The following is a 15,785-nucleotide window of genomic DNA, read 5'->3' as shown; positions in this document are numbered from 1 at the left end:
ACAATTATTACATAATACCCGAGAAGGTCTGAAAAATAATTACTCATTTACATAGCTGGTCCTTCAGAGCGTTTTACCTCTAACATGTTTTTTGATGAAAGTTATTTAATGTATCGAAGATAACTGTGACTTACTGATCAAATACGTGAATACTTATACTTACCTGGGATTTCATTTCTGCTGAAAGAAATAGGAAGAACAGGACTCACTTAAAAAAAAAAAAAAACAAACGAGAAAGGAAGGTAAAAATCTTATCACACACTATCACTTTTGGAAGCAGCATAGAGGGGCAGTCAAAGGTAAAACACTGGTGAAATAGGTCAAAACTAGGCCCCCCAAAAATCTATATTATTATCATCAATGACAGTACCACAACTATGCCCTGCATAATTAATAATCACTCCTAAGAATTTTCATTTGGCACCAGATGATGTGTTTAAGATAAACACTCTGGGATATTTAAAATCAGACTTCGTTTTGTTAGCTGAGTTATAGGAGAAACTTTAAAGGAGGGGAAGGGAAGAGAAGGAAATGGGAAACGGACCAGAAAAAATTTTTTGAGTCATCATCTAAACCAACAAAGCACTGATAGCTCCAAACATTAGGTCAGACACTAAAACGACTGATATAGGCTCAAGTGGTTTATAAAACCTATAAAAAAGACTACACCAGCAAAGTCCCCATTAATTTGTAGAGTTCAGAAACTAAAACAAGGAGCAACATTTTAGCTTAAAACCTTATCTCAAGAGAATCATATACACTTCACATGAATAAAAATACCTGAAACCAAACATTTTTAAAAGCTCCAATACCCAAAGTATAAAGAAAAAAATTAATTCAGAAGACTCAATCAATCCATGGAATCACAAAACGGCTGGACAATCTGTATCTCCCCTCCACACTAACCATCCCACGGAAGACCAAGGGAGATCAGACCTTCCAGACCTATGCACCACCTGGTTGCTGCAAAATTCTGTGTAGATTCCTTGTGGAACAGCAGTTTCCCATCTCGTGTCTCTCCCTATCACACAGGAAGCAAGTCTGGCTGTGCTATTCTATTATCGTTTGTCACCCATCTGCAACATGATACCGTACAGATAAGCAAAAGTACATTATCTAGTTCCCTTTCCCCAGAAGGTTGAGGCTCAGGTATAGGGGCAATCTCCTGTGCATAGTCTTTATTTAGGCCGACTCAGTGACTTCAACAGGCTTAATCATGTGATCAGGTTTGTTGCCAGCTGCATAGTGCTCCCACATCTGTAGATAGAGCCGCTCTAGTTCCATTGTGTATTGTTTGGTGTTGAACAGAGGGCTAGATATTCTCTGCTTCCACACTTTGCCACGAATTTTCTTCAGGCTAGGCAATAAAACAAAAAAGAACCAAGCTTACAAATCAGAGCAGAAAAATTCAGAACCAGCCCTCACAAATTCCTAGTCACCTTTGTGGTAAAATACATGACTGTACTTCACACTGTGTTCTCTTCTGACTGGCCACGCTGACCTCAACGCTGAAAAAGGGAAGGATCACAGCTAACGTAATGCTAACACTTAGAATAATCAAGTTCGCCTCCACGTCCTCTGAAAATATTGTTTTTCCTAAAGAAGTATATCCACGAGATCCCATGCTTTCTCCATTTCAGCTCACTTCTACCTTTAAAAGAAAGAATTGGCAATCACACGTGTCTACTCCCATGTACCAGTTAGAATGTACACTGCTTACTCTTTTCGTTAAGAGATTTAGCAATGTGTGTGTCAAGAAACTAAAATGTTAACAACCCTCTGACCGATCAGTAACACTTTTACATCTATCCAAAAGGAAATGATCAGAGATGCAGGCAAACCTGGCCATGCAAAGATGGTCACTGAAGCATCATTTACAATAGCTAAGCCACGAATGTGAAATGAAGTTTTCAGTTTATGAATATTTTAATGAAATAGGAAAAATACTCCAAGGGATAAGAAATATACTATCTCTACTGCCATAATTTTCCACTTACACGTGAATTACTTATTTAGATATTAGCAAAAAGTGTTCCTAATTATCACCAAGAACATGGTTTTATTCAAAATAGGGAAAAAAAGCAATCAGTCCTTCACTGGGAACAGACAGGTAAAGAATTCTCAATTCCTCTTCTGAATATGTAATTTGTGATGAGATTCTTCTTCTATGGAGAGAATTACTACCTCAGAGGGAGAAGCTGGAACACTCTTATGCATTTTTAAAAGCAATTAATAAAAAAGTTTTAAAGTTTTTGTGACAGAACTAGTAAAATGGCTATACATTATGTTGGCTTCAACCCAACCATGACTATATTAATGCTACCTTTCAAATAAATGTACTTCTGTGCTCTATTTTTCTAAGTTCTGTATGTCAACGGGAGAATGGATGAACTGTGCTACATCCATACAATGAAATACTACTCAGCAATAAAAAAAAAATGAAGTACTGATATAGGCCAACATCAGGGATCAATCTCACAACATTATACTAGATGAAAAAAACCTATAGAGTGCATACTGTATGGTTTCATTTGTATATGGTTCTAGAAAGGCAAAACTAAGTTATGGGGAAAAAATTTCAGGACAGTAGTAGTTGTCCTGAGGGTTGGTGTGAAGGACCAACTGAGAAGGAATGTGAACGAACTTTCCGGAGTGATGATAATGTTTCCATATACTGTTACAGGTTTGGGTTACAAAGGCAGGTCTTAAAACTCAAATTTAAGATTTATGCATTCCACTGTATATAAATTCTGCCTCCAAAATACTATTAAACTCTAAGGATGTCCATTCTTAAGTATACAGGAGTATGGAGGTCTGTAATGTACTTCAAAATGTATCATATAAGATGGATTGCTATATGGCTAAAGGAATAAAAAGACGAACAGATACGTAATAAAGCAAGGATAGTAAAGTGTTAGTGGTAAAATCTAGGCAGTAGGTACAGAAGTTTATTGTAAGACTGAAAACTTTTATAACAAAATGTTGGAGAAAAGTATCATATGAAATCAACTAAGCTCCAAAAAAAATTTTTAAATACACTAAAACTAAAACATTTACTGTAGTTATCTCTAGAATGATGGACACAAACCTTAATTTTTTTAATGACTGAGCTCAAAATTTTCAATCATTCTTCTTAAATATATATGATATTCAATGAAGATTTTGAAAATATAAATGCTTAACATCTTCTGAATGCTTACCAAGAACTTTTGTTAAGTGCTTTACATGGAACACCTTTTTTTTTAACCCTTACATCTCTGCAAGGTAGGTACTATCATGCATCCCCATTTTGCAGATAGAAAAAGCAAGGCACGTAGAGACTAACTTGCCCAAGGTCACAAACCTTATAAGTGGGAGGGCGTGGATTCAAACCGCCAAGCGGTCTCTCTAGAATATGCTACTTCTCAGAAAAACAAGAAAAAAAATTACCTAGAATACCCAAAGAAAAGCCTCATTTAAGAGAGAAACACTACTTCATTGTAGGCTAAAGCACCACTTATCTAAGCACCACCCCCCCTCTAATTCCCACCCACTTAGGGCACTGAAGTTATGCTGGCATTTTCCCTTAGGCTATAATGAAGATGTAGCACCCTAATAGGGTCAAAGGTCTGGCTGTTTTCCCTAGACGCTTCAAATTTTGAGGAAGGGTTGTACCAATTTACTCACTGTCTGAAATGTATGAAAAGGCTCCCTCATCCCTTGTATCATACTAAAAATATTTATTTTCTGGCAAATAATGGCTATACTACAATGTTATTTTATATCTGCATTTCTACTACAGAGGTTGAAACTTTCTCTTATTAACCATTTGTATTTCTACTTGAGTGAGCTGTCTGTTCATTTCCGTGTTTAGTTTCCTTTTAAGGAATTTAAGATATGAATGTTCTTTGGTCTTTATATAACCAAGCTATTATTATTTGACACAGAAACAAAGATTTTCTTTCCCTCTTTGCTTGCCTTTTTATTTTCTTGACTCACTTTTATTCAGCCATTTACTCTTTACATAGTCACACCTATTGATCACTACCTTTTATGGAAGTTCAGAAGTTCTCTCATCTAGAGATCATACAACTAAATCACCTATTTCATATTATCCTTATTTTATGATTTCATTGTGTAACATCTATATCCTCTCTAAATTTTCCTTATCTATCTCCTTTACCATAAAATTCGTTCACGGAAAAGTTTACTTACTATTCTAGGTCAGTTCCCAGTTTCACAGCTATGTCTTCATATTCTTGTCTATTTTTAGCAATAAGCTCAAGACAACCTAAACAAGTGAGCTGGGAAGCTGCAACTCGAGAAGCAAGAGTCTCTCCTGCAAAAAAAAAAAAAAAAAAAAAAAAAAAAAAAAAAGAGAAAAAAAAGGAGAAAAAGAAAAGAGAACAGACTGCACATCTGAGGATGTAAACAGCAGTTATTAATGTTGTTTGTTATGTACCCCATACAATGCAGATGAAGAGCATGGAACGAAGTGCTTATACTTGGAACAAAGCTCATTTTTTATCATCTTGCCCTAAGTGCTGCTTCTAGTACACACAATTTCACCTAAAAAATGTTTCCCCTAAAGGAGGTTTTAAAAGGAAAAAGGAAGATTCCAATGATTTATGGGCAACTCACCTGGCATAGTGACCATGGGTGTTCCTGCCCAGAGAACATCCATCCCTGTGGTGTGTCCATTACAAAGGGGAGTGTCCAGGCAGACATCGGCCAGCTGGCCTCTCCTGACATGTTCCTCTTTAGGAGCAACAGGTGAAAAAATGATACGGTTTTGGGGAAGGCCCATGTTTTGCGCATACTGTTGAATATTAGGTTCTCCTACTGCTGGAAACCGCAACAGCCACAGCACACTATTGGGAACACGCTTTAGAATCTAAAACAGGGAAAATAAGAATAGGTTTTTTTTTTTTAAAGATTTTATTTATTTATTTGACAGAGATCACAAGTAGGCAGAGAGGCAGGCAGGGAGAGAGTGGGGGAAGCAGGCTCCCCACTGAGCAGAGAGCCCCATGTGGGGCTCGATCCCAGGACCCTGGGATCATGACCTGAGCTGAAGGCAGAGGCTTTAACCCACTGAGCCACCCAAGTGCCCCAAGAATAGTTTTTAATAGCAGTTCTGCCCTTCTCAAGAAAGGCTCTCATAGAGCTCTAATAATTCTACCCCTCTATTCTTGTCACCCAGATAGCAGCCTACACGATGAACTCTGTCTTTCCCTCATAGATGAATTAGATCAACTGAATTACAGGTTCCTGTTGTGCTTAGCTGTCCCCAGAGTTCAAAGAAAGAGAAAACTGACGTAAGACACAAAACAAGTTACTAATTGGCAAAATCTGAAGCAGCTGTGTCCTCTGGGAATCATTACTGACAGTGGTTTTTGCCGATGAGCAAGAAATTTTCCATTTCAAATTTTAAATCCCCCAGCATGACACAACAAACAGGATTAGCTCACACTTGCCTGACTACGTGCCTAATCAAGGTCAGGTGTCAGCAGACTTTTCTGTAAAGGACCAGAGAACAAATATTTTTGGCTTTGCAACCACATGGACTCTGTCATAACTACTCAATTCTGTCCTTGTCACTGGAAAACAGCTACAGACAGTATGTAAACAAGCAGGCGTGACTGTGTGTATAAAAGTTACAGAAACAGGGCGCCTGGGTGGCTCAATACTGAGCCTACATATACTACAATACTGGTAGACTGTCACACATGGCTGGATGTGGACATGATGCTTTTGCTTTCAGTTTAGACCATGGGTTGGTAAACTATAACCTGTAAGCCAAATCTGGCATATTGTCTGCTTTGGTAAATAAAACTTAAATGGAACATATTTATACTCCTACATTTACATAATGTCTATGGTGCTTGCCTGCTCCAAATGGCAGAGTTAAGCAAATGCAACAGAGTATGAACTACAAAAAACAAAAATAATTACCATCTGGCCCTTTAAAAAAAAGTTTGTTGATCCCTGGTTTTGAATACATAAGTTAAAAAGGTTCTTAACGTGATATTTATACATTGGAAGGAAAAATCAAGGAGCACCTGGGTGGCTCAGTCATTAAGCATCTGCCTTCGGCTCAGGTCATGATCCCAGGGTCCTGGGATTAAGTCCCACATTGGGCTCCTTGCTTAGTGGGAAGCCTGCTGCTCTCTCTCCCACTCCCCCTACTTCTGTTCCCTCTCTAGCTGTGTCTCTCTCTCTCTCTCTGCTAAATAAATAAATAAATAAATAAAATAAAGTAGGGCTGCTGGGTGGCTCAGTTGGTTGGGCAACTTCCCTAGACTCAGATCATGATCCTGGAGTCCCAGGATCAAGTCCCGCATCAGGCTCCCAGCTCTGTGGGGAATCTGACCTTCTCCCCTCTCATCTCTCTCTCTCAAATAGATAAATAAAACCTTAAAAAATAAAATAAAATAAAAATACTGTGTCAACTATACTCAAAAAAAATTTTTTTATTTAAAAAAAAAAAAATCAAAAATGGCTGAAAAATCTACACTTTTGTAGAAATGAGCACAACAGCTCCTGAATGGAAGTGGAGGCCAGCCTTAGTAACATGGTCTACATAATCTCTACCAGTTATTTAGACATGAATAATGAATCTACCCATACTCACATTTGCCCACATCTGCAAAGTAGAAGGGTCGATTTTGTATAACTGATTAAAATTACAGTACACAATGGCATCTTCTGGTAACCCATACTGAGAACGTGTGGTTACAATAATGGTACGAGGAACCTCTTCTCCAGTGGCAGCTTTATTGTTGATCTGGAACATGAAAAACAATACATGTTTATATTTAAAGCCATTTATATTTAAAGCCAGCAGCATCTGGTATTTTTTAACTAATGAAGAATCCTTGGGGTGCCAGGTGGCTCAGCAGGTTGGGCACCTGACTTCTGATTTCAGCTCAGGTTGTGATATCGGGGTTTTCAGACTCCGAGGCCAGCGGTGAGTCAGCTTGAGGATTTTCTCTCTCCTCACTCTGCCCCTCCCCCAACCTGTTCTCATACACACATGCACACACGCTCTCTCAAATAACTATCTTTTTTTTTAAGATTTTATTTATTTACTTGACTGACAGAGATTCCAAGTAGGCAGAGAGAGAGGAGGAAGCAGGCTCCCAGCAGGGAGCCTGATGCAGGGCTCGATCTCAGGAACCTGGAATCATGACCTGAGCAGAAGGCAGAGGCTTTAACCCACTCAACCACTCAGGAAGCCCTCAAATAACTATGAAAGAAAAAAAGAAAGGAAAGAAAGGAAAGAAAGAAAGAAAGAAAGAAAAGAAAGAAAGGAAAGAAAGGAAAGAAAGGAAAGAAAGAAAGAAAGAAACCTTCAGATGCCAAATAGTATAACCATTAAAAGTTACGTCATTTGAACTATGAAAAAATATTCATGACATATTAAGTCAAAAAACGGAAAATGTTACAGTATTATCTTAATGGGGGGGGAACCACTCCACACCTTCAAACTTACGACTCAAGCCAAAAAGTTCTTTTCAAAACCTTATTATTCCAACAGCAAGCTTTGCTTATTTTCTTAAGATTTTATTAATTTCACACACACACACACACACACACACACACACAGAGCTAGAGAGGGAACAGAAATAGAGGGAGAAAGAGAAGCAGGCTTCCCATGGAGCAGGGAGCCCAATGTGGGGCTCGATCTCAGCATCCCAGGATCATGACCTGAGCTGATGGCAGACACTTAATGACTGAGCCATCTAGGCACACCCCTTTTCTGCTTATTTTTAATGAATGAAATGTCCTTTTCTAAATCACACCCACCCTTGAAGGCTAAATTTATTCCTCCAAATGATCTCTCCTGCATCTCCTCATACTGATGATCACTATTTTTAAGTATCTACATATACAATTAATTACAGCCTTACCTTACAATTCCCACACATCTGGGTATACTGCCTTAAACTGTTATATAACTATTCCAAGTATGCATGGACATTTCATACATTTGGGCATTGTATTCTAAACTCAAAATTCTTTGTCCCTGTGCATTTCAAGAATTATACACTTTTTTTCCTTAAGTCAAACATGTCTGTCCTATTTCAAATGGCAGTTAATCAGAGATTAAGAGAAAACACACCATCTTTTTAGCCCAATACACACTGTAAGTGACTATTATCAATTTCTTTGCCTTAACAAGAGCTAGCCTGAGAGAAAAGAGTTCATTTTGAGCACCTTTAGTATAAACTATTACACCACTACAACTTTTAACTCCTGAGAAATCCTTGCCTTATAATCTTGACAGAGCTACATACTCACTCCAATATACAATATATATTTACTGAACACATAGTACATTACTGTGACTAAGACATGGACCCTCAAGGAATTCAGTTCAACAGAGAATACACAACACAACAATGATAACATGCTGTGCTGGATATAAAATACATCCCAGGTATTACAGAAGCAGAAAAGACAAGTAGCACAGAACAGGAAAGGTGAGATTAGCAGATTAGTGATAAGGACAGGAATGGATTCCTGGAGGAACTATCTGAACTAAAAAGTCTTAAAAGGAAAGAAGACTTAACTAGGGAAAGAATGAGTAACAGAAGCAAGAAACTGTATTAAGTACAGATAATTATTCACTGTTGATAAGAAGAAAGCCACAGGCAAGGAGTAAGAACATATTGTTAACCAAGTAGACCCTCATTAAGTGAGCTACTGGCTGAATCCAAGAGACTTTTAAAATAAGACAAACTGAGGGGCACCTGGGTGGCCAAGTTGGTTAAGCATCTGCCTTCGGCTCAGGTCATGATCCCAGGGTCCTGGGATTGAGTCCTACATCAGTCTCCCCGCTCAGCAGGGAGCCTGCTTTTCCCTCTCATGCTTGCTTACGCTATCTCTGTCTCTCTCTCTCTCAAGTAAATAAAATCTTTTAAAAAATAAAATAATAAAATAAGACAAATCTATGTAAGATGCCAATTTCCACTGGACTCAATTCCTCAACTATTAAACAGGGATAATGATGCTTATACCTCCTGCAGTTATTATGAGACTTAAAGGGGATAAAAGAATACCTGGTGGTACATATTATGCTCTATTCTCTCCTCACCTGGGTAGTTGCTAGTCCATTGCTAATACTGAACCCATTAATTGTTATCTGAATTTGCCCTCTGTTAATCATCTCGATAACTGCTTCCGCAATGGTATTCATAGGAATAACGGGCATATTAAGAGCTGTATTACTGCTGTCACCATTGTCTCCTCCATCAGGACACTTCATCTGTAAGGAAAAAATGACAAAATGTATCATTAGGGATAAGATCCCAAATGCAGACAACTTCATTTCAATGACAATATTGACCAGGTTCTGACCTTGACAATTTTCACATCCGGCAGACTATCAAGAAATGCTTTGAGGTCGATGCCATTAAGAACAATCCGATTATCATAGATGTGACCATTGGACTTAAAATCGATGACTGCTTTTTTCTAATTAAAAAAAAAAAGGTTTGAGACAAATCTTTTAGGATTCTTAGGGACAACAACAAAGAAATGACTACAGTTCTTTGCAACATCCACATAGCACTGTTTTTCTACCTACCTTCAAGTGAGGGAACATATTAGCATGATCACCAATAAAGAAAGTATGGGGCATATAAGCCAGTTTCTCAGAATACTGCTCAGCAACTTCAGCTGGTGACGTTTCCTGATCAGTGATGATGTAGTCCATGAAAAGTGCACCACTAGTCCCAGGGTATCCCAGCCACATGGCCTAGAAGAAAAAAGAAACCAGGCCAAAACCTAAAAATTTTAATCAAAAGAGTTCAAAACTAAATAAACATACAAGAAGGGTTGACTTCTTTAGCCAAGAGAGATGATGTAGTATCTCAGACTACCTTTTGAAGTGTTCAATGTTTTTCCAATTTACAATACCAAACAACTGTTTGTACTCAACCATGAATTGCGTGTCTCTAATCATGTGCCTGTGCATATTGTATTCGACACTCAAAATTCTTTATCCCTGTACACTTCAAAAACTATATTTTTTTTTCTTAAGTCAAGCATGTCTGTTATTTCAAATGCCAGGTAACCGGGGGGTCGGGGGTAGCAGAAATCACTCTTTTTAGCTCAATAAACATTGTGAGCAATTACTATTTAGTTCCTTTACCTGAATAGGAGCAGGCCTGAGAGCAAAGAGTTCATTTCGAGCACCCTTGGTATAACCATTCATATTTACAAGGATGTGTATGCCATCCTGATGGATGCGATCAGCTGCTTTTCCATTGCATGGAATCTGTGGAATAAAAAAAAATAAGAACTATGTGTAATCTCAAACTAATTCAATTAGCTTTAATGGCAAATAGAATTCAGAGTCATAGGTGCAAAACACGGTAACACAAATTACATTAATGCAGCATTAAAATGTGGCTAAATGCCATTAAAATGGGCCCAAAACATTACAGAAAAAGAATACACAGGAAGCGGAGTTTACTCTATATTGAACCTATGAATAACAAGACTTCATAAAGGACTGGTGTTTGAAATGGGCCTTCAAAGATGAATAAGGCAGTTGGACAGAACAGAATCTCAATAGAAAACAAAATGAATAAAGAACCAGAGTAAAGTGCATGGCAGATTTTGCAAATGCTGAGTAGATCACTTCTGTCTGGTTTAAGGTATATATGAGGGCAAATGGCAGGTGAAAAGTATTGGCAAACATGGCTGTGCTCAGACTTAGAAAGACTGTGAAGGCTGGGGTGCCTGGGTGGCTCAGTCAAGCGTCCAACTCTTGATTTTGGCTCAGGTCATGATCGTAGGTTCATGAGATGGATCCCTATGTCGGGCTCCACACTCAGCAGGGAGTCTGCTTGAGATTCTCTCCCTCTGTCTCTCCCCACCCCAACTTGAGCCCTCTCTCTCTAAATAAATATATTTAAAAAAAAAACCAAAGACTGTGAGGGCCCTGCTGAAGAGTTTAGACTCCACAGTCAATAAGCAGTGGGTCCCTGAACATCCCAGATGTGGAGGACAGTATGCTTCTTGGTCAGAATCTAAACACTACATCAGGAAGGGTTAAGTATACTCCCAAAGCAACAGCTACATTGCTGAAAATGGTGGCACACACTATTTACTAAATGACAAGATCTCACAACCCTTCTGCTGGAACTTGAATGATTCATTATCAATTACTAGATATACCATACACTGCATATCCCTTTTAGTCACCAAAGTTACCCACAGAATCTATAAAGAAAAACCTCTAGACCAAGCAAATTAATTCCTCCACAAGTTTCAATCTTAATTTTGTTTAAAGATTTTATTTACTGGGCGCCTGGGTGGCTTAGTGGGTAAACCTCTGCCTTCTGCTCAGGTCATGATCTCAGGGTCCTGGGATCGAGTCCTGCATCGGACTCTCTGCTCAGTGGGAAGCCTGCTTCCCCCTCTCTCTCTGCCTGCGTCTCTGCCTATTTGTGATCTCTGTCAAATAAATAAATAAAATCTTTTTTTTTTAAGATTTTTAAAAATCTTTTTTTAAAAAAAAGATTTTATTTACTTATTTCACATAAAGACAGACAGTACAAGCAGGGGGCGCAGCAGGCAGAGGGAGCAGATTCCCCCCTGAGCAGGGAGCCCAATGCAGGACTCGATCCCAGAACCCGGAGATCATGACCTGAGCCAAAGGCAGCCGCTTAACCAACTGAGCCACCCAGGTACCCTCAATCTTAATTTATCATAAAATTGATGCTCCTAAAAATAACAATATAGCAAGTACAGAAATAAAGTTAACCAAAGGCTAATGCCCACAAAAACAGATGAACCATGATGAACCCTAGAATTCCTCTATTTTCTTTAAATAACCTATTTATTCCTCTTCCAAGGCAGCATTTCCTGAAGAGTTTTATGTCCAAGCACAAATAGATCCCATTTTGATTTCATCGGCAATGTCAGCACAATCCACACTGATTACAAATGTAAATGATCAGAGAAATAAGATCGCAGTAATTATCCATATGTAATGGCTGATGTTAAATACTGGTCATGAAAAATACAAGCTATACACCAACAGTTTCATTCACTATTTGTTTTAAATTTAAAGCCTGAAGTGTAGGAGTTTCGCCTACCTGAGAGAGATCAATGAAATGATTGGCTTCTGCCATCACTTTCACTCTGAAGTTTGTGCCATCATCTGGGCTCAGGGCGTAACAGAATACCTGAAGGGCAGCACACAATGTATTTAAAATCCTCAGCTTAACAAGATACAGAAGCAACCACCTATATGTCCATCAAGAGATGATTGGATAAAGAATACACAGAGGGTGTTGGCATACACGCATGCATACATACAATAGAACCAGAGAAAAGAATGAAATCTTGCCATTCACAACAACATGGATGGAACTAGAGAATATTATGCTAAGTGAAATAAGTCAGACGGAAAAAGACAAGTACCATATGGTTTCACTTGCATATGGAATTATAAAACAAAACAAATGACCAAACAAAAAATACACAGAAACAGACTCCTAAGTACAGAGAACAAAATGGTAGTTGCCAGAGGGAGGAGGTGAGGAGAATGGGTAAAATGGTGAACGAGATTAAGACGTACAAACTCCACCCCTGTGACTTATTTTCTAACTGGAAAAGTACAGCATAGGGAATTCAGTCAACATTTAATGACTTCATATGGTAACAGACAGTAACTACACTTACTGTGGTGAGCATTTCATAATGAACGAATGTGAATCACTATGTTGTACACCTGAAACTAATGTAATATTGTATGTCAACTGTATTTCAATTAAAAAATTAAATGTAAAACTAATCTTGGCTCAAATCTTTCAAAAAGACACTGACTGACCTTAACACCTAATGGTGATGATAAAGCCAGAAATATTTTTTGTTGTTGTTGTTTTTTTTAATAAAACAAATAGTGTCTCTAGGGAAATACTAGTCTTACCTCAAATTTATCAGGATTGTGCATGCCTGGAATAGACTGCATAAGGTGAGAAGTAGGATGATTCCCAAAGTCAGAACTCACATATCCTACACGCAGCCGACCATCACTAAGCTTCAAGTCTTTTGGATGTTCATATGGTGGCTTATGAAGGACATTAATCTACCAACAGAAACCAATGCCGGTTAGTACAGTTGAATCTATACATAAATCTTCATCTAGGAAAACTGATAAAAAACAAAACAAGCCTGTACTTTCCATCTGTTGGGAATGGTGTGCCCAGAATACTTAAGTCATACAGCCAATTCAATCCAATCTTAGCAGTTTATATAATATGCTTCATACTCTGACCTGTTCCTGAGGCCTAAGAAGTAGCATGAGCAAATCTAAAACTTGGAGAAAGCTCGAGGCAATGTGGACAGAGCATGACATACCCTGCATTTTAGAAAATTCTATAAGGAAGCATTTCTAAAACACAGAATTACATCTAGCACTCTAATCCATTCTGCTGAGCAAACTGTCATCTTTGATCAAGTACTGCTCTAATTCTCAAAGCAGAGTATAAAATACCAAACACTTTTATTAAACATCATGGTTTTCAAACACCAGTCCTCTACTGTTAGAATTCCACCCTAGGGGATGGAAGGGTCATGATTGAGACATGGTGTCTCTGGGGTATCTCGTTTCTCAGCGTGGGTTGTGTTCACCTTATAGTAAGTAACTCATGAAACCACATACATATGACTGATTCACGTCATCTTCTGTATCTGTACTTTATTATGAAACAGAAAGATTGAGACAAAACAATCGTACCTTATCCAAGCAGAGGTTTCCATGCCTCTCAGCAATAGCCTTCCTGAAGCCGTGAGAAAGAGGGTATAGCATACTATGATGAGGGTGCACAGAAGGCAACCTGTTCTTCTCTAGCTGGTCAGCCACAATACTGACCAGCTTCTTCATTCGCTCATCATAGTCTGTCCAGTCACAGACAATCTAGAGGAGGCAAGAAGCAGTTACTACCCAGAGGCACCTAGGTGGCTCAGGTGATCGGGCATCTGCCTTTGGCTCAGGTTGTGATCACGGGGTCCTGGGATGGAGCCCCATGTAAGTCTCACTGCTCAGTGGGGAGCCTGCTTCTCCCTCTCCCTCTGCCATCTCTGCCCCACCACCCAGCCTGTGCTCTCTGGCTCTCTCTGTCAAATAAAGTCTTGGGGGGGGGGTTATTTCCCAGAAAACCCTATTCCAAGATTTAACATTTTACATGACTTTGGCCTAATATAACTTCAGATAACCCTTTAGAAAACAGTTCGTTTAAAGGTCTCTGGCCAGGGTTGGATTAATGTGGCACATAACAATTAAAAAGTGATTGCCACACCGAAACCCAATTACTGGCCTGTTATTCTTTACCTGCAGGCAATGAGCCAAGTTACAATAAGCATCAGGAAAATCAGGCTTCAGTTTCAGAGCAGTGCGGTAGGAAGCAATCGCTTCTGGAATATTCCCTGAATCCTAGAAATAAGTAAAGTGGGATGGTTAAAAGTTTTGCTAGAATTAAACATTAGGTGCTTAGATGCATGTATTATAATCAACAGTAGTAACCTTATGAATGGAAGCCAAATTGCTGTGGGCATCTGCAAACGCAGGGTTAATCTGAATGGCACGGGTGTAACACTGCAAAGCTCCCTGAACATCCTGCATCTCCTTTAGAGTGTTTCCCATGTTCGAGTAGGCATCAGCAAAGGTAGGACTAATTCTAAAAGAGAAAACGAAGATTTTCTTCTTCTAGTACAAAAAGCTTTAACTCCCTGTAATGTTAGTCTGTGGTTATTAAAAGTCATCTTAACACAAGCCAAATATGCCACAGGCCAAACATTTAAAAATGTAAAAGAAAAAAAAATTAGACAGTGAGGATCTTACCGAATAGCCTCCTTATAATGCATCAGAGCTTCCTGAAGTTTTCCCTGCTGCTGCAGTACACTTGCTAAATTTGAATGAGCAGCAGCAAACTCTGGGAAGACCTACAGAGTCAAGATGACATCCGAGGTTTAAAAAAAACTTCTAAACCAGCAGTAAAAACTTACCACGGTAAGAACTTTGCTCAAGTATCTTTATATCCCTACATTTCTGTCTACCTTCTCCAAGTCTCCTCATTCTTCAAAATCAAGTGACTCAAATTCTACCTCTTCCTTTATTTTTTACCTCTCCTTGTTTCCAAAGGTGAGGAGGTAAGACCTCTCCTCATCCAGCTTATGCCGATTACTCCAGCATCTCTTTTCTAAAATCTTGGTCTCTTATTAAACTCCTACCACAACCACCACCCACCATTACAGCCATCAGGCACTGAAATTATGTACTTATTTGTAACCTCTCTTGAACTGTTAACTCAGTTTAACTTTTCCGTGTAGCTCTACCTGCCCATAAAATAACAAACTCAACATAGAGACTTCCCTGAATGTCACACAAGACTTTTCATACCTTAGATACTCAATTACTGGTTCAATGAATGATTCAACCACTGCTTTTACAAAAGAGGTGGATGACATGGCAATCTTTAACTGCCTTTCCTCTACTAACACACAGAAAAAAATATCCAGCCACACCACCCTGAACATACTTCCAATGCTTTACGATATAAGCGAACAGCCTCTTCAATGTTTCCCTGTTCTCTTTTGATATTGGCTAGGTTATTCAGAGAGTCTGCATGGGTGGGACACAGCCGGAGAGCTGTATTGTAACAATCTTCTGCTTCGGCAACCTAGAAAATGAAACAAATCATTCAACACCTATACAGAGGAAGCACAGAGCCACCACAGATGTTATTCCAACAACTGCTTAATTAAGCCTAATGGCTGATAATATT

At 38.7% G+C, this 15,785-nt stretch overlaps 1 protein-coding gene across 4 annotated transcripts in view; it reads right to left on the bottom strand.

Moving 5' to 3' along the window:
* Positions 1-158: 158 nt before the first annotated feature.
* The window catches only part of OGT (O-linked N-acetylglucosamine (GlcNAc) transferase), a 33,268-nt gene continuing 17,641 nt past the window's right edge, over positions 159-15,785 (bottom strand). For 3 of the 4 annotated variants that reach the window (XM_032331851.1, XM_032331852.1, XM_032331854.1), the window contains 15 exons: positions 15,540-15,680; positions 14,843-14,943; positions 14,525-14,678; positions 14,333-14,434; positions 13,739-13,918; positions 12,929-13,087; positions 12,093-12,182; positions 10,139-10,264; positions 9,572-9,742; positions 9,343-9,459; positions 9,080-9,250; positions 6,614-6,766; positions 4,621-4,873; positions 4,195-4,318; positions 159-1,357 (listed from right to left, as the gene is read on the bottom strand). In XM_032331851.1, the coding sequence (XP_032187742.1) occupies positions 1,183-1,357; positions 4,195-4,318; positions 4,621-4,873; positions 6,614-6,766; positions 9,080-9,250; positions 9,343-9,459; positions 9,572-9,742; positions 10,139-10,264; positions 12,093-12,182; positions 12,929-13,087; positions 13,739-13,918; positions 14,333-14,434; positions 14,525-14,678; positions 14,843-14,943; positions 15,540-15,680 (2,217 nt within the window). In that variant the 3' untranslated portion in view covers positions 159-1,182. The remainder of the gene's footprint in view (positions 1,358-4,194; positions 4,319-4,620; positions 4,874-6,613; positions 6,767-9,079; positions 9,251-9,342; positions 9,460-9,571; positions 9,743-10,138; positions 10,265-12,092; positions 12,183-12,928; positions 13,088-13,738; positions 13,919-14,332; positions 14,435-14,524; positions 14,679-14,842; positions 14,944-15,539; positions 15,681-15,785) is intronic. The other variant, XM_032331853.1, reaches the window with a different exon arrangement.

Source organism: Mustela erminea, chromosome X, assembly GCF_009829155.1.
Source record: "Mustela erminea isolate mMusErm1 chromosome X, mMusErm1.Pri, whole genome shotgun sequence".
Taxonomy (NCBI): Eukaryota; Metazoa; Chordata; class Mammalia; order Carnivora; family Mustelidae; genus Mustela; species Mustela erminea.
The sequence above is the reverse complement of the archived record's forward strand: the minus strand, read 5'-3'. Positions and strand labels throughout refer to the sequence as shown.